The following is a 26410-nucleotide window of genomic DNA, read 5'->3' as shown; positions in this document are numbered from 1 at the left end:
TGCTGAGCTGTGTACCTAATCCTACCATGTGTGTTACTGACTGCTCAGCTGTGTATTTAACCCCTTAAGCCCCAAGGGTGGATTGCACGTTCATGACCGGGCCAATTTTTACAATTCTGACCACTGTCCCTTTATGAGGTAATAACTCTGAAACGTTTCATTGGATCCTGGTGATTCTGACATTGTTTTCTCGTGACATATTGTACTTTATGTTAGTGGTAAAATTTCATTCAAATAACTTGCATTTATTTGTGAAAAAAGCAGAAATTTGGCAAAAATTTTGAAAATTTCGCAATTTTCCAAATTTGAATTTTTATGCCCTTAAATCACAGAGATACGGCACACAAAAAACTTGATAAGTAACATTTCCCACATGTTTACTTTACATCAGCACAATTTTGGAACCAAAATTTTTTTTTGTTAGGAAGTTATAAGGGTTAAAAATTGACCAGCGATTTCTCATTTTTGCAACACCATTTTATTTATACGGACCACATCACATTTGAAGCCACTTTGAGGGGTCTATATGATAGAAAATACCCAAAAGTGACACCATTCTAAAAACTGCACCCCTTAAAGTGCTCAAAATCACATTCAAGAAGTTTATTAACCCTTTAGGTGTGTCACAGGAATTTTTTGAATATTTAAAAAAAAATGAACATTTAACTTTTTTTTCACAAAAAAATACTTCAGGTTCAATTTTTTTATTTTACCAAGGGTAACAGGAGAAATTGGACTGCAAAATGTATTGTGCAATACCTGATATGTGGGGGGGAACCACTGTTTCGGCGCATGGCTGAGCTCAGAAGGGAAGGAGCGCCGTTTGACTTTTTCAATGCAAAATTGGCTGGAATTCAGATCGGATGCCATGTCACGTTTGGAGAGCCCCTGATGTACCTAAACAGTGGAAACCCCCCACAAGTGACCATATTTTGGAAACTAGACCCCCCAAGGAACTTATCTAGATATGTGGTGAGAACTTTGAACCCACAAGGGCTTCACAGAAGTTTATAACGTACAGTGGTACAATTAAAAAATCACATTTTTTCCACAAAAATGATCTTTTCACCCTCAATTCTTATTTTTCCAAGGGTAACAGGACCCTAAAAGTTATTGTGCAATTTTTCCTGAGTACGCTGATACCCCATATGTGGGGGTAAACCACTATTTGGGCGCATGGCAGAGCACGGAAGGGAAGCAGCGCCATTTGACGTTTTTGGCTGGAATTGAGATCGGACACCATGTCGCGTTTGGAGAGCCCCTGATGTACCAAAACAGTGGAAACCCCCCACAAATGACACCATTTTGGAAACTAGACCCCCCAAGGAACTTATCTAGATTTGTGGTGAGCACTTTGACCCCTCCAGTGGTTCACAGAAGTTTATAACGCCCGGGCGTGAAAATAAAAAAAATCTTATTTTTTCCAGAAACATGATCTTTTAGTCACCAATTTTTTTATTTTCCCACGGGTACCAGGAGAAATTGGACCCCAAAAGTTGTTGTCCAATTTGTCCTGAGTACGCTGATACCCCATATGTGGGAGAAAACTACTTTATGGGCACACGTCGGGTCTCGGAAGGGAAGTAGTTGTCATGGTTTGAACAGGGTTCTTGCCTTGCACTCACAGGGTTAAGTGTTCGTGGCCTCTTTCTGGATCTGGGAGGGGTATTTATACTCACTCTTTACCAGGGTTCTCTGTCAGCTATACTGTTGTTCTGGTGTGTCTGACCCCTGGTGTGCGTGTATTCTGCGTTGCTTGTCTGCTTCCCGTGTCTGACCCGGCCTGTTCCCTCACTCTGTACTCCGTCTCTCGCTTTGGTACTATTGTCTTCTCCGGTTCTGACCTCCTGGCTTGGCTATCGTTACTCCGTTACAGTTTGCCCCTATTGTACCGTCTATTGCCCGTTCTGGTTTTCTGACCTATTGCTACGTCCTGACTATTCGCTCTGTCTAACCCAGGGCTGCCACTAGGAATTTCGGGGCCCCATACTGGCAAAATTTTTGGGGCCCCCCTTGAGACTCCGCCCAAGCTCCACCCCAGCCCCGCCTCCACCCCTCGAACTGTCCACAGCCCCACCGCTCTCTCTTGGAGAAACTCCACTTCTCACCAATCACACATTAACAGTTCCCATCACCAGATCACACATATAACCAGCAGCTTTTGTTTTGGCCAAAAGATTTTTTAAGCTGCCACCATAACACGGTAGACACTTTTGGCCGAGCTCTACTCTACTGTAATCTATTAAATATTTCTTAAAATATGCAATACAATTTAGGTACATTTTTATTTATTTTTCAATTTTTAAAATGACCAATAATATCGCATACAAGGGACAAATACCACCGCACCATGTCCAGACCACATAGTGACCTATAATACCATACAGAAGGAACAAATACCGCCAGACCAGACCACATATTACCACCACAGTGACCGAATAATATCACATACAAGGAACAAATACCACGGCACCATGACCAGACCACATATTACCACCACATAGTGACCTGTAATACCACATACAAAGAAGAAATATCACCACACCATGACCAGACCACACATTACCACCACAGTGACAGAATAATGGCACATACAAGGGACAAATACCACCGCACCATGACCAGACCACATATTACCACCACATTGACCGAATAATAGCACATACAAGAGACAAATACCGCAATACCATGTCCAGACCACATAGTAGCACCACATAGTGACTGAATATTACAATACTGATCAGTAATAAAAAAAACACAATAATATCACCATAAGTGCCATTATACACAGGAGATCTGTACTTAGTATGCAGTGTCTGTGTGTACAGGTATTACAGTGATCACTAGTGACATTATACACAGGAGCTCTGTATATAGTATACAGTTTACAGTGGCAGGGTACAGGTAACACACTCACTCACCACTGATGTCTCTAGGTGAAGTCCTTCATCCTTGCTTTTCATCTTTCATCCAGCACAGACCGCCATCACTTCTTCCAGCCAGGACTCGTCTCTGCAGGAAATAACAGTTATCTAGAGCTCCGCTTGCAGAACACATTACTTATTTTTTTCCTAACTTCTACATTACATCACATGAAGAAAAAAAAGCAACATAGTATCACTCTATACAGCAACAGGACCACCCCCCCATTTAAAACAGTATACTCAAGAAATAAAATAAATACATCACTGCAGTAATAATATCCCTTAATTAGCCCCTATGGTAATAATATCCCCCATCCTAACCCCGTGTGTCTCATTCCAGGCTTCAGCCATATGTTCTCCCATCCCACCCTCATGAGTATCCATTCTGCCCCATATGATCTCCCCATCCTTCCCCATCCATCTCTATCATATCCATCCTGCCCCATGATCCTGCACAATCTGTCTCAAACCTTTCCCCCAGTGTCTCCAACCTTTCCCCCAATGTCTCCAATCATGCCCCCATTGTCCCCAATCATGCCCCCATTGTAACCAATCATGCCTCCAGTGTCTCCAATCATGCCTCATGTCTTTCATCCTGCCCCCTGTTTCTCCAATCATTAACTAGGGGTAACTAGTGGGACAATTTTATAGGTCGGGTCGTTGCGGACGCGGTGCTGATATTAAATATGTGCACTTTTATTGTTTAGATTTTTTTCTTCAAAGAATGATTTAATGATGGAATATTGATTTTTTTTATATATATTTTTTCACTTATTTATTTTTTAAAAATTTTTTACACTGTATCCTGCCCTGTGAGCCCTGTTGGAATGCGGCCCCCCTGCCTGCCCTGGGCCCTGTTGTTGGATGCTGCGGCTGCGCAGGTCCCCCCCTGCCTGCCCTGGGAATTCTGAAGTGTGTGCACCCCCCGGGCCCTGTTGGTGGATCATGATCCCCTGGGCCCTGTTGGTGGAAGCTGCGGCTGCGTCGGATCCCCCTGCCTGCCTTGTGGCTGTGGGAATGCTGCAGTGCAGGTGCCCCCCCGGCCCTGTTGGTGGATGCTGCAGCTGCGCCGGGTCCCCCCTGCCTGCCCTGGGGCCCTGTGTCTGTGCGAATGCTGAAGTGTGCAAGTGCCCCCCCGGCCCTGTTGGTGGATCATGAAGCTGCGGGCGACTGCGCCGGCCCCCCTGCCTGCCCTGTGGCTGTGGGAATGCTGCAGTGTGGGCACCCCCCCTGGGCCCTGTTGGTGGATGCTGCAGCTGCGCCGGGTCCCCCCTGCCTGCCCTGGGGCCCTGGGGCTGTGCGAATGCTGAAGTCTGCAAGCGCCCCCCTCGGGCCCTGTTGGTAGATCATGAAGCTGCGGGTAACTGCGCCGGGCCCCCCCCTGCCTGCCCTGTGGCTGTGAGAATGCTGCAGTGTGGGAGCCCCCCCCGGGCCCTGTTGAGGGATGCTGCAGCTGCGCCGGGTCCCCCCTGCCTGCCCTGGGGCCCTGTGGCTGTGCGAATGCTGAAGTGTGCGGGCCTGTTGGTGGATGCTGTGGGCGGCTGCGCCGGGCCCCCCCTGGCCCCCTGCCAGCCCTGTGGCTGTGGGCCCTGTTAGTGGATGGCTGCTGGCTGCGCTGGGCCCCCCTGCCTGCCCTGCTGAGACAGGCTACTCACCCGGCCTGCTCATTCGCCTGCCGCCTCCAGCTGCACATCCGATCCGGTCCACTGCACTTCTCCTCTGGTGTCCGTCCTCTCTGACCGCCGTCTGCCGGGCCCGACCGCTGTCCACTGCTCCCATCCACATGGCACACCACACATGCTGCTCTGCTCCGGAATGAGGCAGTGGAGCAGAGTAGTGTGTGACATCAGGAGAGGCTGCCTAGACCATGATGCACTGGGGCAGGCCGTAGCTTAAAGCTACAGTGCCCGCCCATTTCCTTTTGCCGGCTGGGCCCGGGGCATTGCAAAATATAAGCGCCCACTGCCTGAATAAAATATCGGGGGGCCCCAAGCGCGCACGGGCCCCTCAAATCACCGGGCCCCATACAGGAGTAAGGGCTGTAATGCCCTGATGGCGGCCCTGGTCTAACCCTTTGGTACTGTCCTGCTATCTCATGCTTTGACCCTGGCTTCATCTGGTTTCTGTCTCTGTCTATGCCCCTTGGTAACATTGTCCTGTAGTTACCTTTCTAGGAGTTTCCCTGCAGCTCCTAGATCTGTGGAGCTTAGGCCACTCCCCCAGCAGTCATGTGCTTCAGGTCCTGATACTCTGAAGCACGCATCGTCACTGCTGCTGCCCTGCTCCACAGGTATCTTTGAGCACTGTCCTTGTACTCAGGGCACCCGCACTGGCTCAGTGAGAAAGTGCAGTGCGGGGCTCCTGACAGTAGTGACGTTTTGGAATGCAGACTTTGATGGAATGGTCTGTGGGTGTCATGTTGCTTTTGGAGAGCCCCTGATGTACCTAAACAGTGGAAACTCCCCACAAGTGACCCCATTTTGGAAACTAGACCCCCTAAGGAACTTACCTAGTTTTGTGGTGAGCACTTTGAACCCCCCAGTGCTTCACAGAAGTTTATAACGAACGGGCGTGAAAATAAAAAAATCGTATTTTTTCCACAAACATGATCTTTTAGTCCCCATTTTTTTATTTTCCCACGGGTAACAGGAGAAATTGGACCCCAAAATTTGTTGTCCAATCTGTCCTGAGTACGCACCCCATATGTGGGAGAAAACTACTGTATGGGCACACGTCGGGGCTTGGAAGGGAAGTAGTGACGTTTTGGAATGCAGACTTTGATGGAATGGTCTGCGGGTGTCATGTTGCCTTTGGAGAGCCCCTAATGTACCTAAACAGTGGAAACTCCTAACAAATGACCCCATTTTGGAAACTAGACCCCCTAAGGAACTTATCTAGATGTGTGGTGAGCCAGGAGAAATTGGACCCCAAAAGTTGTTTTGCAATTTGTCCTGAGTAGGCTGATACCCCATATGTGGGGGTAAAACACTGTTTGGGGGCATGGCAGAGCTTGGAAGGGAAGGACCATCACTTGACTTTTTCAACTCAGAATTGGCTGGAATTGAGATCAGACGCCATGTTGCATTTGGAGAGCACCTGATGTGCCCAAACAGTGGAAACCCCCCAATTATAACTCCAACCCTAACCCCAACACACCCCTAACCCTAATCTCAGCCCTAGCCCTAGCCCTGGCCCTAACCCTAATGGGAAAATGGAAATAAATACATTTTCTTTTAATTTTATTATTTTTCCCTAACTAAGGGGATTATAATGGGGGGTTTGATTTACTATTTATGGCGGTTTTTATATTTGGCAGCTGTCACAGGCTAAAAGACGCTTTTTATTGTAAAAATAGTTTTTGCATCACCACATATTGAGAGCTATAATTATTCCGTATTTTGACCCACCGAGTCATGTGAGGTCTTATTTTTTGCGGGACGAGTTGACATTTTTATTGGTACCATTTTTGGGCATGTGACATTTTTTGATCGCTTTTTATTCCGATTTTTGGGACGCAGAATGAACAAAAACCAGCCTTTCATGAATTTCTTTTGGGGGGTGCGTTTACACCGTTCTGCGTGCGGTAAAATTGATAAAACGGTTTCATTCTTCAGGTCAGTACGGTTACAGCGATACCTCATTTATGTCGTTTTTTTATGTTTTGTCGGTTTTATGCAATGAAAACTATTTTATATAAAAAATAATTATTTTTGCATCGCTTTATTCTGCGAGCTATAACTTTTTTATTTTTTTGCTGATGATGCTGTATGGTGGCTCGTTTTTTGCGGGACAAGATGACGTTTTCAGCGGTGCCATGGCTATTTATATGCGTCTTTTTGATCGCGCGTTATTGCACTTTTTGTTCGGCAGTATGATAAATCATTATTTTTGCTTCGTTTTTTATTTTTATTTTTTAAGGGGTTCGCTAAAGTGGTTAACTAATGGGACAATTTTATAGGGCAGGTCGTTACAGATGCGGCGATACCAAATATGTGTACTTTTATTGTTTTTTTTTTATTTCCAAAAAATGAATTTATTGGGGGAATATTTTTTTTTTTCCTAATTTATTTGGCGATTTTTTTAAAATTATTTTAACACTTTTTTTTTAACTTTTTACATTGTCCCAGGTGGGACATCACTGTCCTTTGACAGATCGCTGATCTGTCACATCACAGATCACTGTGACAGATCAGCGATCTGTCACAGGCAGTGCAGCAGGCTTCCTCATGCCTGCGCTTTGCAGGCATTGAGGAAGCCGGCTCCCTGCAGGCCCCCGAAGGTCCCTGTCGCCATCTTGGATTCAGGGGCCTGCAGGGAAGGAGCCCCCCACAGCAGCGCTGCATTTCGCTGCTGTGGGGGGCTCAGAGAAGCACGGAGGGAGTCCCCTCCCTGCCGATGCTTCCCTTTAACCCCCGGTACACCGCGAGTGTTTGATTGCGGTGTGCAAGGGGTTAACATGTCAGGGGGCGGTCCGTGACTGCCCCTGACACATTGTGCCGGGTGTCAGCTGTGATAATCAGCTGACACCCGGCCGCCATCAGCGGCGCTCACCACGTGGGCGCCGCTGATCGCTATGACGTACTATCCCGTCCCTGGGAATTAAGTCCCAGGGCATATGGACGGGATAGTACGTCATATGGGATTAAGGGGTTAATCCTATCCTGTGTGATACTGTCTGCTGAGCCGTGTATCTATTCCTATCATGTGTGATACTGACTGCTGAGCTGTGTATCTAATCCTATCCTGTGTGATACTGACTGCTGAGCCATGTGTCTAATCCTCTCCTGTGTGATACTGACTGCTGAGCTGTGTATCTAATCCTATCCTGTGTGATACTAGCTGCTGAGCCGTGTATCTAATCCTATCCTGTGTGATACTGGGCTCCCCCTGCAGTCTGTGTCAGAGGGTGGTCTGTGTTAGCACGGTAATAAATTGTGTTATTTACTGCTTTACCATAGAAATTATAAGAATAATAGGCAAAATAGTTTGGTGAATTGGAATGCGCGGGGTTTAAATTTCGCCTCACAGCATAGCCTATGACACTCTCGGTGTCCAGACATGTGACTGTGCAAAATTTTGTGGCTGTAGCTGCGACAGTGCAGATGCCAATCCTGAACATACATACATACATACATACTGTACATACATACACTTTTTCCCCATTATGTACATAGGGGCAAAATTGTTTGGTGAATTGGAACGCGTGGGGTTAAAATTTCGCCTCACAACATAGCCTACGCTCTCGGGGTCCAGACGTGTGACTGTGCAAAATTTTCTGGCTGTAGCTGCGACGATGCAGATGCCTATCCCGGACATACACACACATTGAGCTTTATATATTAAATGGGGAGGCCAACACAAAAACAGCTGAAATCATCAAAGAAGGAATGCTTCAGAGGCTCTCAACTGAACAGATTTAACTCCTGCACTGCTAGCAGAATTCTGGACTGTTTAGTATGATGGTCAAGTGCTTCTAATCATTGCAGGAGTATGTGGAATCAGATACTGCGGTCTTCCGGTCCCTCTCTGTCATGGCCATGACAGCACGTCTTCATGAATCAGGGGCGTCTGACTCCACAATGCCCGCTCATAAAGACCAATGAGAAAGAGCCTATAAGTATCAGGAACATACTTATATGAGCCTTTTTATTTAGTGTTTACTTTAAGTCTTACCAAGCAGGTGTTGTTCACAAGGTAATAATGCAAAGCAGCCTAAAGACATGTCCCCAGAAAAGCCAGTGAGCCACACATCTTTCTTAAGGCCAAAAATTTACATATGGTAATGATAATCTAACAAAATAAAGGACTATATCTCTGCAACCACATTGTGAACTTTAAAAAAACAAAATGAATACTAAGAGCAAAAATAGCAAAAACTGGCCACTTTTGACTGGGTGCTCTTTAAAGAATACTTGCTGGTGCTGAATAGAGGGGGCATTAGATTTTTATAGATATTTGTTTGTATGAGCATAGGTTCACGTGACCGATAGCTCCACATCCGTGAAAAACAGTCCTATAATTCTGATCAGACTTTAATCAGAGTTTGATCAGCGTGGCATAAGTTTTTCTCAGACATGGAGAGAAAAAAAAAAGTTTCTTCACTTTTTTCATTCTGTCACTCATCAGAGAGTGGATGTCATCGAAGTGCAGTCTGATTTTTTTTTTCTCTGACACATAGACTTGCATTGCCAATTTTGATCCAACATTTGGATGAAAATCAGACATGTGCACAACCCCATAGAATATCATAGATACAAGTGCTATCCGTGAAAACCATGGATAGCACTTGTATGAGTAATTTGGTTGTGTGCATGACTCAGAGCCTTAAAAGAGAGCATTGCAAAATGATCTCAATCAGGGACCGAGTTAGATCTCAGCTTCTCAACATACAGTACAGTGCAGGATTTTGCAATAAATTGGGATAGGCTGACGTGTCCTAAAAAATTTTCTGTAATCTAATTGCTATGAAGATAAATTGGAACACATTCCTCCATGTTTTCTTTCAGCTCTTTCTCCTTTTATGACCATCCAAATTTATATAGGTAATAGATGGAACAAGAAAAATTCCAAGTGATACTTTGCCAATCTACATAAGTTTGTGTTGCTTGCATCTGGATTCTTAGTTTGGCTTCTTTTTATTTAGGTTCTGTAATGCAGCAGCTTTCACGACAGTGCAGTAAAGAGGCAGTGACCCAAGTTAGTCCAACTTAAACATCTTTATTTTGGCAACTTACAAAAATAACTCAAACAGCCAGATCTTCCATAACAGTCCATATCAAATCTGTTGCTGTGGGCGACTGCAACACTGTAACACTAGTGGGTGAGTCAATGGCTTTATTTTCTCTGGTTCTGGCCAGTGTTCAGTCTCACACAGCCCTGTCCTGCACAGAGCCTCCTGCTCTGATGCTTGCAAACCAAAAACTTGCACACCCAAATCTTAACTGAAAGTTTAAATGGGAATCATGGACATGGGCTTCTCCCTAGACCCAGAGTGGAGGGAGAGATCCGTCCCACTACCATCCTGCAGATCTATGTTAAAATAAAAGCCCATTTCAGTTTTTTCTTACATCTAAATTGGTCAAATAGCTTATCCAAGTCCACACTCTCTTTTATTTTGCATTTTAACCTCAGCTGTAGCTGTATTCACAATGCACTCTGGCTGGTTTAGTATGCTTCTACGAGCATCCTGGGGGACAGACAGCGGACCTCGCATATGATTCCCTTCACTGCCTCACAGTTCTTATTGACCAGATTCAGCTGAAAAAAATAGAAAAAAAACAAACAATAAACTGGAAACTAGATTAATATAACTGGCTCTCAAAGTACCATGATTTGTTAACCTCTGTAATAACCAAAATAGTAGTAGAGATTCAGCTTGGAGAAGGCAAAACATATATGCATGGGCCCCTAACTAAGTAACCATATTTACAACTACGGAGGTGGACCCAAATTATAGTGAGTATAGCGGCAACCTCAGCAGATGACCATCCTGTTACTAAAAAAAAAAAAAACTATATTAAAATCAAGACTGATATTACCGCCATACGGTGACCATACAATGGTAGATTGCAGTCCTGCAGAACATATTAAGAGATTACGGTGCAGTTATAGATAGTGATTTACAAGGCCTCACGCAAATAATGGACCCACAGTAGTACTCAAACTGCATGATGACCCTCAGTACGCCCCACACAATAGGATGGCCTCACAGACTTTATGATACCCACACATTATGATGGCCCCTCAGTAGTCCCTACATAATATGATGGCACCTCAGTAATCCCCCCACAGAATGATGGCCCAACACATTGTATGATCCCCACACAATATGGTGCCCCCACATCCCCTGCAAGAACTGACTATTAAAATTTAAAAAATAACATGATATTAAAGCTTGGATCCTGGCAAGTCCGTCATCAGACAGCGATACGGCACTGGCAGACTAATGTGGCATTGTCATTGCGCTGGGCTATGCACAAGACTTCTAAATCTTGGCACAATGACATCACTACATCCCTCCACCCGCCATAGTCCCGCCCTGGGACTCTGACATGATATGTGCCACCATGCCATTCCATGGGGCGGAGACTTAATGTGACTTGCAGGCTACAGAACGTAGAGCAGTTTTGTAGGGACAATATGGCTCTATGTTCGGCCCCAGAGTCTAACTGTATCAGCATGCTGTGCACGGCCCTATAGTTAAGAGTGGTAGTTGCTCCATGTGGGCCCCTCCATGTGCATGGGCCCAGAGCGACCACATCCTCTACCCCGAGCTGCTACGCTACTACCTATAAGCATTGAATTTATTGATGTTATTTTCTAAAGATAGCTATATGCTATTAAACTTTGGACTAATCGAAAAAACAAATAAATTGCCTGAACACATATTATCATTAAAGGGAATCTGTGAGTAGGAATTCAATCCCCCAAACTATCTATATGCACATGCAACTATCTGATTGTGAATTAAAGAGGTATTTTCATTGCAGACATTTATGGCATATCCACAGCACATCCAGTAAATGTCCGTCTTATGGTCTGTGGATATATGTGTATATATATATATATATATATATATATATATATATACACATAACGAAGAATGACCTTTACACGCAGCTATATTGTCTGCAGCTTGAAGTTGTTTGTTGCATTTGTTTTAGTTGTAGAAATAAATCATTGTTAACAAATATAAAATCGCATTAGCCTGTTGATGCCATACCATAAAGTATTTATGAAAGGTATTATACTGCTTTTTATTTTGCCTCCAGGAGAAGTAACTAGATCCTCTTTAATATATAGCTTGTGATCATGGATCACATTGTGTATTGCTCTCTCCTGTATCGTTAAAATATCTACACTTTTGCAATCATGTTTCATGCTCCTGTGTGTACAATAAAACTTCTTTGTGCTTACATGTTAATGTGTGGCTCCATAGTTAATATAAACCACAAACAAAATCTGTTTGTAGTTTAGCTTGCAAACCTGTGTTAAACTAAGTTTCACTGTATTTGAATAGTGTTCTAATGGCACTTACATGCTGATGTCACTATATCCAAAGGCAGGAGGAAGCATCCCTTAGGCTAGTTTCACACTAGTGTTCTGAGGCGCAAGGAGGGCCGCCGCTAAGCTCCGCCCCCGACTGCACCTCCTCCGGTCAGCTCCTCCTCTGGGGGCATGACGCTTCATGCGACCAGCGTACCCTATATTTAGCGTTGGGTACGCTGGCCATGCGCTGATATGTTTATGCTGGCGCATGTGCACTTTTCGCGCTGCGCCAACGTGCGCCAAACGCATGCGCCGGCAAAAACATACCAGCGCATAGCCAGCCTACCCAATGCTAAATATAGGGTACGCTGATCACATGCAGCGTCATGCGCCCAGAGGAGGAGCTGACCGGAGGAGGCGCGGCCGGGGCGGAGCTTAGTGGCAGCCCTGCGCTGCGCCTCAGAACGCTAGTGTGAAACTAGCCTTACACAAAACTGCAGTCACTTTGCAAGAGCCTTCATTCTAACCATGATTTTTTACTTGAAATATATCTCACAGTGAAACCTTAGGGCACATTTCAAGGGAATCTGTCAGTAGGATCAACCCTCCTAAGCCATCTATGTGGCCATGCAGGTCATAGGAAGCTGAATACAATGATACCCTGATAGCTGAGATCTGATGTCTTTTTCTAAAGAAATCAAATTTTCTTAACATAAATGAGCAGTAAAAGGGCCTGACATGGATCTCCCTGAGAATCTGCCTCCAGAGATTTATTTTAGATGATAGGATGCATTACCAGTGTGAGACATGTAATGGCTGACAGTCAGCTCTTATCACCACGTTTTACAAGGATACCGCCAACTTTCATTTAAAATAAGCTCTGAAGGCAGATTCTAGGAGACGCATACATTTTAACAACTAATTTACAGATTAAGAAATATGGATTTCTCTGGAATAAGACATCAGATCGCAGATATCAAGGTATAATTTTATTCGGCTTCCAATATAAACGGCATAGGAAGTTTGATCCTACTGACAGATTCCCTTTAAAACATAATATTTTTTTTTAGTAAGTGCCATAAAATTAAACTACAAACCAAAAAAAAATGTTTGTTTTTTTAGACAATCCCTTTAACAAGAAAAGAGAGCAAATAGAAGCTAGTAGTTCTTATCTAACCCTAGAGAAACAAATGTCTGAGTAGATGCTGTGTACACAGAACAGTAGTGACTGATTTGAAGTCGCCTTTATATTATCACGTTGAATTGTTTTTATTGCATTGCATTTATCACATTTTGTCAAAACTGTCAATCATTCTAAATTTGGAGACTGACATTACTAACCCAAATTGTGTTGATGCTGCCTCAATTCTTAGCAATGCTGCTTTGCGGCCGTCATCAAGGAAAACATCAGCAGGACTCTGTCTTTTATTACCTACCTACTTGACAGCTCTTTACAGTGACTTATGTCTTCTCTTTTATGAAGGGTTCAGGAGCCTCATTGCCACAACCTGTGATCACATTCCAGGAAAACCAGGGGGTGAGTAACCTTTCTGCCAATACAATGGTTAACATGGATATGCTAATATGCTAATGATAAGATTTAGGCTGTCACTTTTTACTGTACAGGTTCCTTGAAGGGTTATTTTCCCAAAAATCAATCATACCTCCATGACATATAATCCTAAAATCAACTTCCCAAAGTGCCCACTGCTACAGATATTGCCTGCTGAAAATCTGTTATGGCAGAGGCTTTTGCTCGCCTCATTGCAAACACTGTTTTTCGGTGATTCCTTTGTATCCCCGTTCATACTGCACCCACACACACAAAGGATACACCATTTGAAAGGTAAACTTGCCCCCTTCAGCAAGAAAATAGCCAAACAAACCATACATCCATGATTTGATCACAAAATACAGTTTAAACATTAATTTTCATAAACCTGCAGTAAGGAAAAATGACCTGCAGGTGGCACCACAGTACCCCAAAGCACGCTACCAACACATTTGTAAACATGCACTGCTTTTTCGCTGATTATTTCGCCCCACACACACACGTGATACACCATTTGAAAGGTAAACTTGCTCCCTTCAGCAAGAAAACAGCCAAACAAACCACACATTCACGATTTTATCACTAAATACAGTTTAAACATTCATTTTCATAAACCTGCAGAAAGACACAATGACCTGCAGGTGGCACCTCAACCAGAAAACATTTTTTGGCCTCTACTTATCAAAACAATTTATTGTATTACCAATCTACATATATAAATACCTGTCTGTGTTCATCAGCTCATGAAATACATTTACATTTGACCAGCTTTCTTTTTTTGAAATTGCCTGCGCCCCCGACGACCAATGTGCAAAAATTTTGCACGGGCCAAGCTAGGTTTATCATATTGTAAGGAGGTGGCGGAGAACCTCACGTGCCTCCTCTCTTCCGGGCGCTGTTCACATAGTCATCTGCGGCACTTAATAGCTTATTAATATATGTGTGGTTCTCTAATGTTATTAATGTAATATTTATTGTTTACATATTGTGATGTTATGTACAGTTTTTAGCATAGGGCTAGAATAGAAACTTAGGTAGTATAGGACCATAGAGGGGTAGAATAGAAGGGGGGCACATTGGTGATAGAGAGCAGCATAGAATAGAGTAGGAGACAAGCAGTACAAGTGTTATTTAGATGTGAGGGGCAGCAGAGAGCAGGGGAGTTTAGTTAGGATACTTCCTAATTAGGTTCACACGCCCGGGCAGCGTGCCCAAGGGCAGGACGTGTGAATAGTGATAGAAGAGCAGAGAATTATAGGCCGTGGGGATAAAACTGTGGATGGCAGTAAGGGGCCCCAGGCAGGAGAACAGTGTTGATGGGCACCAGCTGGATAAGATCATCCCTAAGCAGGATCAGGGGTCTTTGACCAGGGCAAGAGCTGCAGTGGAAAAATTCCTGGCACCTCTTCCCACTGGAGTCAGACAAGGGGCTGATAAGGAGCTGGTGATGGGAGAGAACAGGAGGGACATGGACTGTCCAAAAGATACGGCCGGGATTACGGTGGGAGCTTCTAGAAGGAACAGGGCCTGTCCAGATGACAGGAAAAGTGCAGGATGTGAGACTCTGTGTGAAATGTGCTGCCTGTGACATTAGTCACTTCTCATGGCCAAGCTGTGAGTCAGAGTGGTCAAGGAGTCCAAGGTCAGAAGCCAGGAGGGTACGTCATAAACAGAAGGAAGAGACAAAAGCATAGTCAGGTAACGTTCCGACGTCAGAGTACCGGGAGGATAACGGATCAGAGCTGAAGGGGTTAAGCAGGCGGGTAGTCAGAACAAAGTCCAAGGTCAGGCAACAGAGCAAACATATAGAACTCAAGGCACAGGGAGCACAAAGCACAAACCTCACAAGATGAATGTACATCTGGCAGTGTTCTGGGAAACTCAGCTCAGTTAAGCATGGCCATTAAGTGGAATAATGAACACATGAGACAGCCGACGCCTCACAGTCTTAGACTGGATAGTCAAGCTGTCAATCAACACACTGACAGCTCAGCACGCCCCTGTACCAGATTGGACAGCCGAGCTGTCAGTAACTGCATCACAGACACCCTGAGAGGTGGAACCGTGACACTGCCTATGAGATGAAGATGCTGCTGCCCAGTAAAGTTATGTTGTTTGAAAAGACTTGCAACTCCAAGATATTTTGTGAAACCGGCGTGACGGGACCGGAGGAGAACTGGACAGTGACTACGTGTTTAGTTGCACACACATCAGAAAGGACTTTTTGTTTCATCAGTGAGGCATCAGAGTGTGGGAACAGTAAACCAAGTTGTCTCGACTACCACCCTGGCTGCCTTATAATATGATGTACTGGAAAGCATGAAAAAATTACAAGTGTGGCAAAATAGCAAAAAAAGTGTACTTCTGCATTTACAATAAGTATTGTTGGAGTGTTAACACTAACAGGTTTTCCCGCAATTGAAAATTATCTCCTATTCAACTTCTGGGATCATTAGCGATCCCAAGAATGAGTTCGAATAAAGCGAAGGTTCAGCGTTCTTTATGTCCGCACTGTGTATTGTCTATGAGACTGTCAGAGAATGACAAAGAAATAGTAAAGGTGTGCATGCTGAACCCCTGCTTCTTGGGATCGCTGGGAGCCTGACCAAGCACCCCATATATTGTCTATGGAACTGCCAGAGAAAGCCAAGTACAGCACTCGACTGTTTCCAGCAGTCCCATAAACAATGAATATACTGTATAAGAGGTGTGAATGCTCAACCTTGTCTTTTCGAGATCTCGATGGGTATGACCAATGAGCTCCCTAGCAATCCTGAGAATGCTGTTATGCAGATCCTTGCCTGACCATGTTGATGATGTGGACCTCTGCTATACTCATTGAAAGTTAGCCTGCCCGCTGTCAATTCAGTGTCTGCAGTGGCACCCCGATTATTTCTTAACAGATTTCAGTTGGATATAAACATGCCCAGTACTTCTCTTTTTATTGTTTGTGGTGATAAGCATCATTGTTAATTAAATCCTTTTGAAAAATTATTTTTAGCATTAGCATTAGCATTTTTAGTCAATGAGTAAAAAGAATGCCCCAAAAGGCATCAAAATGCTTTCATTTACATTTTTCCTCATTTTGCAAAGAAAAACACTTTCATTATATGCATTATAGGCTACACTAAACTGTGGGACCAACACCTTAAAGCGCCGATTAGCTAATATCCACCAACTGGATGTTAGGCCTCATTCAGACATCAGATTTTTGCTCACAGGTTTTTATGGATAGCACTTGTGCTTGTGGTAGTTCATGTTGCCATTTACATATGTATGATTTTTCACGGCCCTAGAGATCTGCAGAAAATGGCAGAGACATATCTGAGTGTGATTTGAGTGTCCGATCAAAATCATCAAGTCTGTGAGTCCGATTTTTACAGACTGTCACATAGGGTAAGGTGAAGAAACCTTTTCTTTTTCTCCACATATGAGCAAAACTGATGACATTTGGAGCACACTCTGATGAAAGTCTGATCAAAATAATCGGTGCGTTTTTTTGTACTTGAGAAAAACAGACCTCTGAATAAGTCCTTGGGGCCCATACAGATCGGCCTCGGGTCTCCCAGACCTGAGCGTAACAGCTTCATATGTTTCTATTAAGCTGTCACTCTTGAGTCAGGAGACCCGAGGTCAATCTGTGCACTGTGGTCCGATCTCGATGCGGTTTCTACGGATGTCAGAATGTGCCCTTATACAGAGTTTCCAACCACAGTATTTAAGTTATAATTTACTAGTACCTCAACTTATCCCCACTAGCATCACAAAGGCTGCAGTTGTCATCCAGCTATTTTATTAGTTTGTACTGCAAACTTGGTAAGCCGGATTGCACGTTTACGCTATCAGTATTTGGTGAGTTTTTTACCTCAGTATTTTACCTCAGTATCTGTAAGCCAAAACCAGGAGTGGGTGCTAAATACAGAAGTGGTGACGTGTTTCTATTACACTTTCCCTCTGATTGATTCTCTCCTGGTTTTTGCTTTCAAATACTGAGGTAAAATACTGAACGTGTGCAGTGTATTTATCAAAATTTCATCTGTTAGGCCATGAACTGTCCTCCCACCTCTCCTTCTGTTCCCTCTTTGACCGGTTACAATCTGGCTTCCGACCGCATCACTCAACTGAAACTGCCCTAACTAAAGTCACTAACGACTTACTAACCGCCAAGAGCAAGCGACACTACTCTGCCTTCCTTCTCCTGGACCTTTCCTCTGCCTTCGTCACCGTAGACCATTCCCTCCTGCTACAGACTCTCTCATCTCTTGGCATCACAGACTTGGCCCTATTCTGGATCTCATCATACCTAACAGACCGAACATTTAGTGTCTCCCTCTCACACACCACCACCTCACCTTGCCCCCTGTCTGTTGGTGTTCCTCAAGGCTCTGTCCTACGACCCCTACTATTCTCCATCTTCACCTTTGGCTTGGGACAGCCCATAGAATCCTACGGTTTGCAGTACCACCTCTATGCTGATGACACGCAGATCTACCTATCTGGACCCAACCTCGCCTCCTTACTGACTGAGATCCCACAATGTCTGTCTGCTATCTCAGCCTTCTTCTCTGCTCGCTTTCTCAAACTGAACATGGACAAAACAGAATTCATCATCTTTCCCCCATCTCACTCTACCCCTCCACCAGACCTATCCATCAATGTCAATGGCTGCTTTCTTTCCCGAGTCCCGCACGCTCGATGCCTTGGGGTGATCCTCGACTCTGCGCTCTCTTTCAAACCACATATCCAAGCCCTCGCCTCCTCCTGCCGCCTCAAACTCCAAAATATTTCCCGGATCCGCTCATTCCTCAACCACAAAACCACAAAAACACTAGTGCATGCTCTTATCATCTCCCACCTCGACAACTGCAACCTCCTACTCTCTGGCCTCCCCTCTATCACTCTGGCTCCGCACCAGTCCATCTTACACTCTGCTGCCCAACTAATCCACCTGTCTCCCTGCTATTCCCCAGCCTCCCCCCTATGCCAGGCCCTTCACTGGCTTCCTATTGCCCAGAGGCTACAATTCAAAACCCTAACCATGACATACAAAGCCATCCACAACCTGTCTCCTCCATACATCTGTGACATGGTCTCGGTACCTACCCGCACGCAACCTTCGATCATCTCAAGATCTCCTTCTCTACTCCCCCCTTATCTCTTCTTCCCACAACCGTATACAAGACTTCTCCCGTGCTTCCCCCATACTCTGGAACTCTCTGCCGCAGCACATCAGACTCTCACCATCAACGGAAACCTTCAAGAAGAACCTGAAGACCCATCTGTTCCGACAAGCCTACAGCCTGCAATGATCCTTGGTCTACTGAACCACAGCATGACCTGCTCTACCCTCTCCTACTGTATCCTCACCCATCCCTGTAGACTGAGCCCTCGCGGGCAGGGTCCCCTCTTCTTATGTATTTGTGTGTCTCTTGTCTTACACCTGTTTATTATACTTGTCTAAATTTCCCCTTTTCACATGTAAAGCGCCATGGAATAAATGGCGCTATATAAATGCATAATAATAATGTTCACACGTTTGGTATTTGGTCAGTATTTTACCTCAGTATCTGTAAGCCAAATCCAGGAATGGGTGATAAATGCAGAAGTGGTGACGTGTTTCTATTATATTTTTCCTTGACTGATCCTCTCCTGGTTTTGGCTTACAAATACTGAGGCAAAATACTGAGGTAAAAAACTCACCAAATACTCAACGTGTGTGCATGACCTAATGGTCTCTATATTGTGTAGTGATCAAGAGAACCTTCTGTGCAGCGTATATATTTTACTAGAAGGCTATGTTCGCACGTTGCGTTTTTACTGCATATTTTGTCTGCAAGCAAAACTTGCTTTATTAGCAGTAAAGAAGCTGCTTTCAAAAAGCAGGTTTTGCTGCATTTTTTCAGCTTTTCTCTGGTGCACTCTTTTTTTTGGTGGGGATTATATGTATCATTTGTCTACACTATATGATTAATAACGTTAGTTTATTCATCAAAAACACAGTAGAAAGGCATGGTTATGTTTTTGCAGCGTTTTTGCACTTCCTTTTTGCTTTTTTAGGATGAAAAAAATGCTGCAAAACCATTGAAAGAATTTACATGCTGAAGATTTAAAAGACACCGGAGTTCTCAAGTTCAGACAGTAAAACATCCAAATATGTTTAGGAGATGTATAAAATGTCAGAGCTTTTGCTGGTATTCTAAAAAGCAGCTTTTATTTTGCATTAAAAATGTTGAAAAAGTGCACCATGTGAGCATAGCCTAATATTTTTTATTGCGTCCTTTTGTTTTGACACTTTCAAATAATGATTTCAATTTGTATGCAAATTGCCTCAGCAGAAAGAGGAATTCATTCATGTTTAAAATGTGCGTTAAAACTGGTAAACTAAAAAATGCATAAGTTGTACAATTTAAAAAATGCTATATTGTATTTAACAAACAAAAAAGGAAGTGTAGAATTAAGACAATACACGGATCATTGCCTCCATCTGCTATTATGGTGACTTGGTTGTGTGAGCAATGTGAATTTACCGTAGTTAATATGTAGCAAACCTCAGTTTCTCAGAACTCTATCCCCTAGAAAGCATTGACTAACCTTCATAATGGCCTGAATCCTAGGAAGAAAGGCAACGTGCTGCAGCCACATTATGGTGCAACGCTTGTACCTCCTGCAGCGCCACTGAACCGCACCAAGGCCTCCTTCACATGTCGTTATAAAACACGTGCGTAAGAAACCACTACCGGTGTCATCAGTGTGTCATCAGTATGTTATCCGTGTGTCATCAGTGTGCCATCAGTGTGTCATCAGTGTGTCATCAGTGTGTCATCCGTGTGCCATCTGTGTGTCATCAGTGTGCCATCAGTGTGTCATCCGTGTGCCATCCGTGTGTCATCAGTGTGCCATCTGTGTGTCATCCGTGTGCCATCAGTGTGTCATCCGTGTGCCATCCGTGTGTCATCAGTGTGCCATCAGTGTGTCATCAGTGTGCCATCTGTGTGTCATCAGTGTGCCATCAGTGTGTCATCCGTGTGCCATCCGTGTGTCATCAGTGTGCCATCTGTGTGTCATCAGTGTGTCATCAGTGTGCCATCAGTGTGTCATCAGTGTGTCATCCGTGTGCCATCCGTGTGTCATCAGTGTGCCATCTGTGTGTCATCAGTGTGCCATCTGTGTGTCATCCGTGTGCCATCCGTGTGTCATCAGTGTGCCATCTGTGTGTCATCAGTGTGTCATCAGTGTGTCATCCGTGTGCCATCCGTGTGTCATCAGTGTGCCATCTGTGTGTCATCAGTGTGCCATCAGTGTGTCATCCGTGTACCATCTGTGTGTCATCAGTGTGCCATCTGTGTGTCATCAGTGTGTCATCAGTGTGCCATCAGTGTGTCATCAGTGTGTCATCCGTGTGCCATCCGTGTGTCATCAGTGTGCCATCTGTGTGTCATCAGTGTGCCATCTGTGTGTCATCCGTGTGCCATCAGTGTGTCATCCGTGTGCCATCCGTGTGTCATCAGTGTGCCATCAGTGTGTCATCAGTGTGCCATCTGTGTGTCATCAGTGTGCCATCAGTGTGTCATCCGTGTGCCATCCGTGTGTCATCAGTGTGCCATCTGTGTGTCATCAGTGTGTCATCAGTGTGCCATCAGTGTGTCATCAGTGTATCATCAGTGTGCCATCAGTGTGTCATCAGTATGTTATCCGTGTGTCATCTGTGTGCCATCCGTGTGTCATCAGTGTGCCATATGTATGTCATCAGTGTGTCATTAGTGTATCATCAGTGTGCCATCTGTGTGTCATCAGTGTGTCATCAGTGTGCCATCAGTGTGTCATCAGTGTATCATCAGTGTGCCATCAGTGTGTCATCAGTATGTTATCCGTGTGTCATCTGTGTGCCATCCGTGTGTCATCAGTGTGCCATATGTATGTCATCAGTGTGTCATTAGTGTATCATCAGTGTGCCATCAGTGTGTCATCAGTGTATCATCAGTGTGTTTTCCATCTGTGGGTCATCTATGTGTATCATTAGTGTGCCATCCGTGTGTCATCAGTGTGCCATCTGTGTGTCATCAGTGTGTCATCAGTGTGCCATCTGTGTGTTATCAGTGCTTTCCATCTGTGGGTCATCTATGTGTATCATTAGTGTGCCATCCATGTGTCTTCCGTGTGTCATCAGTAATTTCCATCCCTGTGCCATCAGTGTACCATCAGTGTGTCATCCGTGTGGCATCAGTGTGCCATACGTGTGTCACCTGTGTGTCACCCATGTGTCATCTGTGTCATCAGTGTATCATGAGTGTGTCATCAGTGTGCCATCAGTGTCATCAGTGTGCCATCTGTGTCATCAGTGTATCATCAGTGTGCCATCTGTGTGTCATCAGTGTTTTCCATCTGTGGGTCATCTATGTGTTCATTTTTACCATCATTGTGGTCATCAGTGTTTTTCTAGTATTGTTAAAGAAAGAAATCACAAAGCTTCCCATATACTTTGTTATGCTAAACATGGACAGCACACAGATTGTACGCTGATGCTATGTGCTGTACGTGTTTTCACTGATCCATAGACTAGACTTGTATTGGACCTTGTCATCCAAGTTGTTGGAAAAAAAAAGACACGTGTCCTTGTGTTTTATATGGACTAACGGTCTGTGTAAAAACACAGACATGTGAGCAGCCCCGTAGGTTAAAACGGGTATGTGTGGGATCCATGATAAAAAGGGATGACACATGTACTGGAAGTATGGATGTGTGAAGGAGGTCTAAGGGCAGTATAGAGTCCTATGGTGAGCTAAGGAACAGGTCAGTAGAACCATGCAGGTTGCATTGTGACAGACTAATACTCTCCTTACAATAATGTTTAGGAACATAGCAGAGGAGGAACTGGTTTTTTTTTCCTCCAGTGTCAAACTAAGCAGTTTTAGTGATGGCTTCCATGGTAAGCTGCCAAAGATAGTTTTCTATCCATTGCTGAAACAATAGTGTCACTTCGGAATATAATACACAGAATGGAAAAGACAGCAAGATAAACTCCACGCCACAGTCCTGTACTTTGTAGCATGATCTATCTATATGGAATCTAGCAACGGTCTTCAGCTCTTCTCACTGACGTCACTGCAAATTAGACCTGCTGGCTCATTTTATAATCTATGCCTGAGACAGAAGTCTCATTTTACAGTGAAAACCTATGGAGCCTCCTTCTGAATCCCAATAGGCTAACATTGTAAAAGTCACTTACAGGTCACGCAGAGCGCAGTCATGACCCAGATGAGTTTTCAGAGTGGTGACATCATTAAGAAGAGCAGAAGATCAGTGCTGCACACAGTTAATTTATTTCAGTTCTTCAATACAAGTCAAACTCATATATTATATAGATTCATTACCAACAGAGTGATCTATTTCAAGTGTTTATTTCTGTTAATGTTGATGATTATGACTTATAGCTAATGAAAACCCAAAAGTTAGAATAATTAACAAAAAGCCCTTGCAAAGGCTTCCTAAGCATTTGAAAAGGTCCCGTAGTCTGCTTCAGTAAGCGCCACAATCATGGGGAAGACTGCTGACTAGACAGATGTCCAGAAGGCAGTCACTGACACACTCCTGTTATGATTGAGTCACCGTAGGAGGCAAAAATAGAAATGCTAGCTAAGTCCAGAAAACCAGAGAAGTTGGCAGCTATCGGATTGCAGACCCCTGAACCTATCAACACAACTAGCAGTAGCCGTGGGGGGCTACTACGATGCCCTAGGCCCCTCGATCACAGCCGGAGGACTACATAGCCTAAAGACAGAAAGGGAAATCTAAACTGCCCCAGAGCAGACCCCAAAGCAAAAGGCAACCCCCAAATATAATGACGGTGAAGCAAGAAGAAAGAACAAAACACAGACAGAAAGATAGACTGAGCAAAGATGGGGCCCAAGCTAGCTTAGATAGGAAAGGACAGGAAGGCTGCTGTCTGCAATCCGTGAAAAACCCTATGAAAATAAGAGCCAACAAACTGACAGTAAAAAGGCCCTGAAGACGCTAGGCTTCAAAAAGGCTATGTCAGTACTCAGGAATATTCTGAAGACAGAGCAACAGGCAAAAGGAGATTCAGCTCATCCCAGCAGGGAATGGCAGAATCCAGAAAGCAAGGAAAACAAAACACTAATGCAAAAAGGAAAAGCAGAAATCTTAGCTTTAGAGGAGCAGGAATCAGACTGGTTTCCTAGAAGTCCGCAGAGAAATCACCCGCAGGCCAGAAGGGCGTCGGCAGCCTTATATCCAGTCATTATCTCCACTCAGCCAGTCATCATCATCAGCCCCAGGTGTTTGACAATCAGGCTCACTACCTTTCTTCACCAGAAGAGGGAGTTCCTCGGGCCTCAGTAGTGAAGGGGAAAATGAACTCACAACAGTACCTCCCCCTTGAGGAGGGGTCACCGAACCCTCAACCACGCCACCAGGGCGATCAGGGTGAGCCCGATGAAAGGCACGCACCAATCTTTTGGCATGAATATCAGAGGCAGAGACCCAGGAATTATCCTCCTGACCATAACCTTTCCACTTAACCAAATACTGGAGACTCCGTCTAGCCAGGCGGGAATCCAGTACTTTCTCTACCTCATATTCCATGTTACCTTCAACCAATACAGGGTCTGGAGGTGCAATCCCCGGAACAACAGGTTCAACAAACCTCTTCAACAAAGATTTATGGAACACATTATGGATTTTAAATGTGACAGGAAGAGCCAAACGAAAAGAGACCGGATTAATAATCTCCAAAATCTTGTAAGGTCCAATAAATCTAGGCTTAAACTTAGGAGAAGCCACCTTCATAGCAATATTTTTTGATGATAACCACACCATATCACCAACCTTAAACTGGGGACCAATGGTCCTATGTCGGTTGGAAAACCGCTGGGCCTTTTCCTGGGAGAGAGATAATTTATCCACCACTTGGTCCCAGATCTGGTGCATTCTCTCCACCACAGTGTCAACACCCTGGCAGCCAGAGGGCTCCACCAGCCCTGAAGAAAATCGAGGATGAAACCCAAAGTTACAAAAAAAAGGTGACATCAAAGTGGCAGAACTAGCTCTATTATTTAAAGCAAATTCGGCCAAGGGCAAAAATGAAACCCAATCATCCTGATCAGCAGAAATAAAACATCTCAAATATGACTCCAAGGTCTGGTTTGTTCTCTCCGTCTGCCCATTGGTCTGAGGGTGAAAAGCAGAGGAGAAGGACAACTGAATTCCCAGCTTGGAACAGAAAGTTCTCCAAAATCTAGACACAAACTGGACTCCTCTGTCAGATACAATGTTCTCAGGAATCCCGTGCAAGCGAACCACCTGTTGTAAAAACAGGGGCACCAATTCAGAGGAAGACGGCAACTTAGGGAGTGGTACAAGATGAACCATCTTAGAGAACCTATCACAAATCACCCAAATAACAGTCATCCTTTGAGAGACAGGCATATCAGAGATGAAATCCATTGAAATATGGGTCCATGGCCTCTTGGGGACAGGCAAAGGCATCAACAACCCACTAGAGCGAGAACACGATTTAGACCGGGAGCACGTCCCACAGGACTGCACAAAATTCCTGACATCACGAGACAAGGAGGGCCACCAAAAAGACCGACTCACCAGATCTCTAGTACCAAAAATACCTGGATGACCAGCCAAAGCAGAGCAATGAACTTCAGACATCACTCTCTTCTTCCACTGGTCAGGAACATACAACTTTCCACTGGGACAACGCTCAGGTTTGTCCTCCTGGAACTCTTCCAGAGCACGTCTCAAATCGGGCGAGATGGCAGAAAGAACTACCCCTTCGCCTAAGATGGTAGCAGGCTTGGTCACCACAGGAGAATCAGCAAAGAAGCTCCTAGAGAGGGCGTCAGCCTTGACATTCTTAGTTCCAGGAAGAAAAGAAACCACAAAATCAAAACGTGTAAAAAACAAGGCCCACCTAGCCTGTCTAGGGTTCACGCGCTTAGCCGACTCTAGGTAAATCAAATTCTTGTGGTCAGTGAGGACCACGACTTGATGCTTAGCTCCCTCCAACCAATGTCTCCACTCCTCAAATGCTCATTTCATGGCTAACAGTTCCCGATTCCCCACATCATAGTTACGTTCAGATGGAGAGAACTTTCGGGAAAAGAAAGCACAGGGATTCATTTTAGATGTTACAGGATCCTTTTGGGACAAAACAGCTCCTGCACCAATCTCAGAAGCATCCACCTCTACCTGGAACGGAAGTGAAACATCAGGTTGCCGCAAAACCGGGGCGGAGGTGAATCTTTGCTTCAGCTCCTGAAAGGAAGAAACAGCCTCCGGAGACCAATTTAACACATCAGCACCCTTCTTAGTCAAATCAGTCAATTGCTTGGCAATACTAGAAAATTTTGCTATAAATTTCCGATAGAAATTAGCAAAACCCAAAAACTTCTGGAGGGCCTTCAAAGAAGTGGGCTGAACCCAATCGTAAATGGCCTGTACCTTGGCCGGGTCCATTTCAATAGTTGACGGGGACAAAATAAATCCCAAAAAAGAAATCCTCTGTACTCCAAAAAGGCATTTAGATCCTTTGACATACAGGGAATTCTCCCTCAAGATCCGGAACACAGTCCGAATATGTTCCACATGAGAATCCCAATCCTTGGAGAAGATCAAAATATCATCCAGATAGATAATCAAAAATTTATCGACAAAATCTCGGAAAATATCGTTCATGAAGCACTGGAAGACAGAAGGGGCATTAGTGAGCCCAAAAGGCATCACCAGGTACTCAAAATGTCCCTCCGGAGTATTAAACGCCGTCTTCCATTCATCCCCATGCTTAATGCGAATAAGATTATACGCCCCCCTGAGGTCAAGCTTGGTAAACCAGCAAGCACCTTTAACTCTGGAGAATAGATCAGAAATAAGGGGTAACGGATACTGATATTTAACAGTAATTTTGTTGAGAGCACGA

The 26410-nt window shown here is 44.5% G+C and overlaps 1 protein-coding gene across 1 annotated transcript in view; it reads left to right on the top strand.

The window, feature by feature from the left end:
• ELL3 (elongation factor for RNA polymerase II 3) overlaps positions 1-26410 on the top strand; it is a 165576-nt gene that overhangs the window by 36666 nt on the left and 102500 nt on the right. The window contains exon 2 of the mRNA XM_073568604.1: positions 13396-13449. Within this exon, the coding sequence (XP_073424705.1) occupies positions 13396-13449 (54 nt within the window). The remainder of the gene's footprint in view (positions 1-13395; positions 13450-26410) is intronic.

This window comes from Dendrobates tinctorius, unplaced genomic scaffold (assembly GCF_039654945.1).
Source record: "Dendrobates tinctorius isolate UK_male_01 unplaced genomic scaffold, ASM3965494v1 ptg000022l, whole genome shotgun sequence".
In the NCBI taxonomy this organism is placed as follows: Eukaryota; Metazoa; Chordata; class Amphibia; order Anura; family Dendrobatidae; genus Dendrobates; species Dendrobates tinctorius.
Note: the sequence above shows the minus strand (reverse complement) of the source record. Positions and strands in the feature narration are given on the sequence as shown.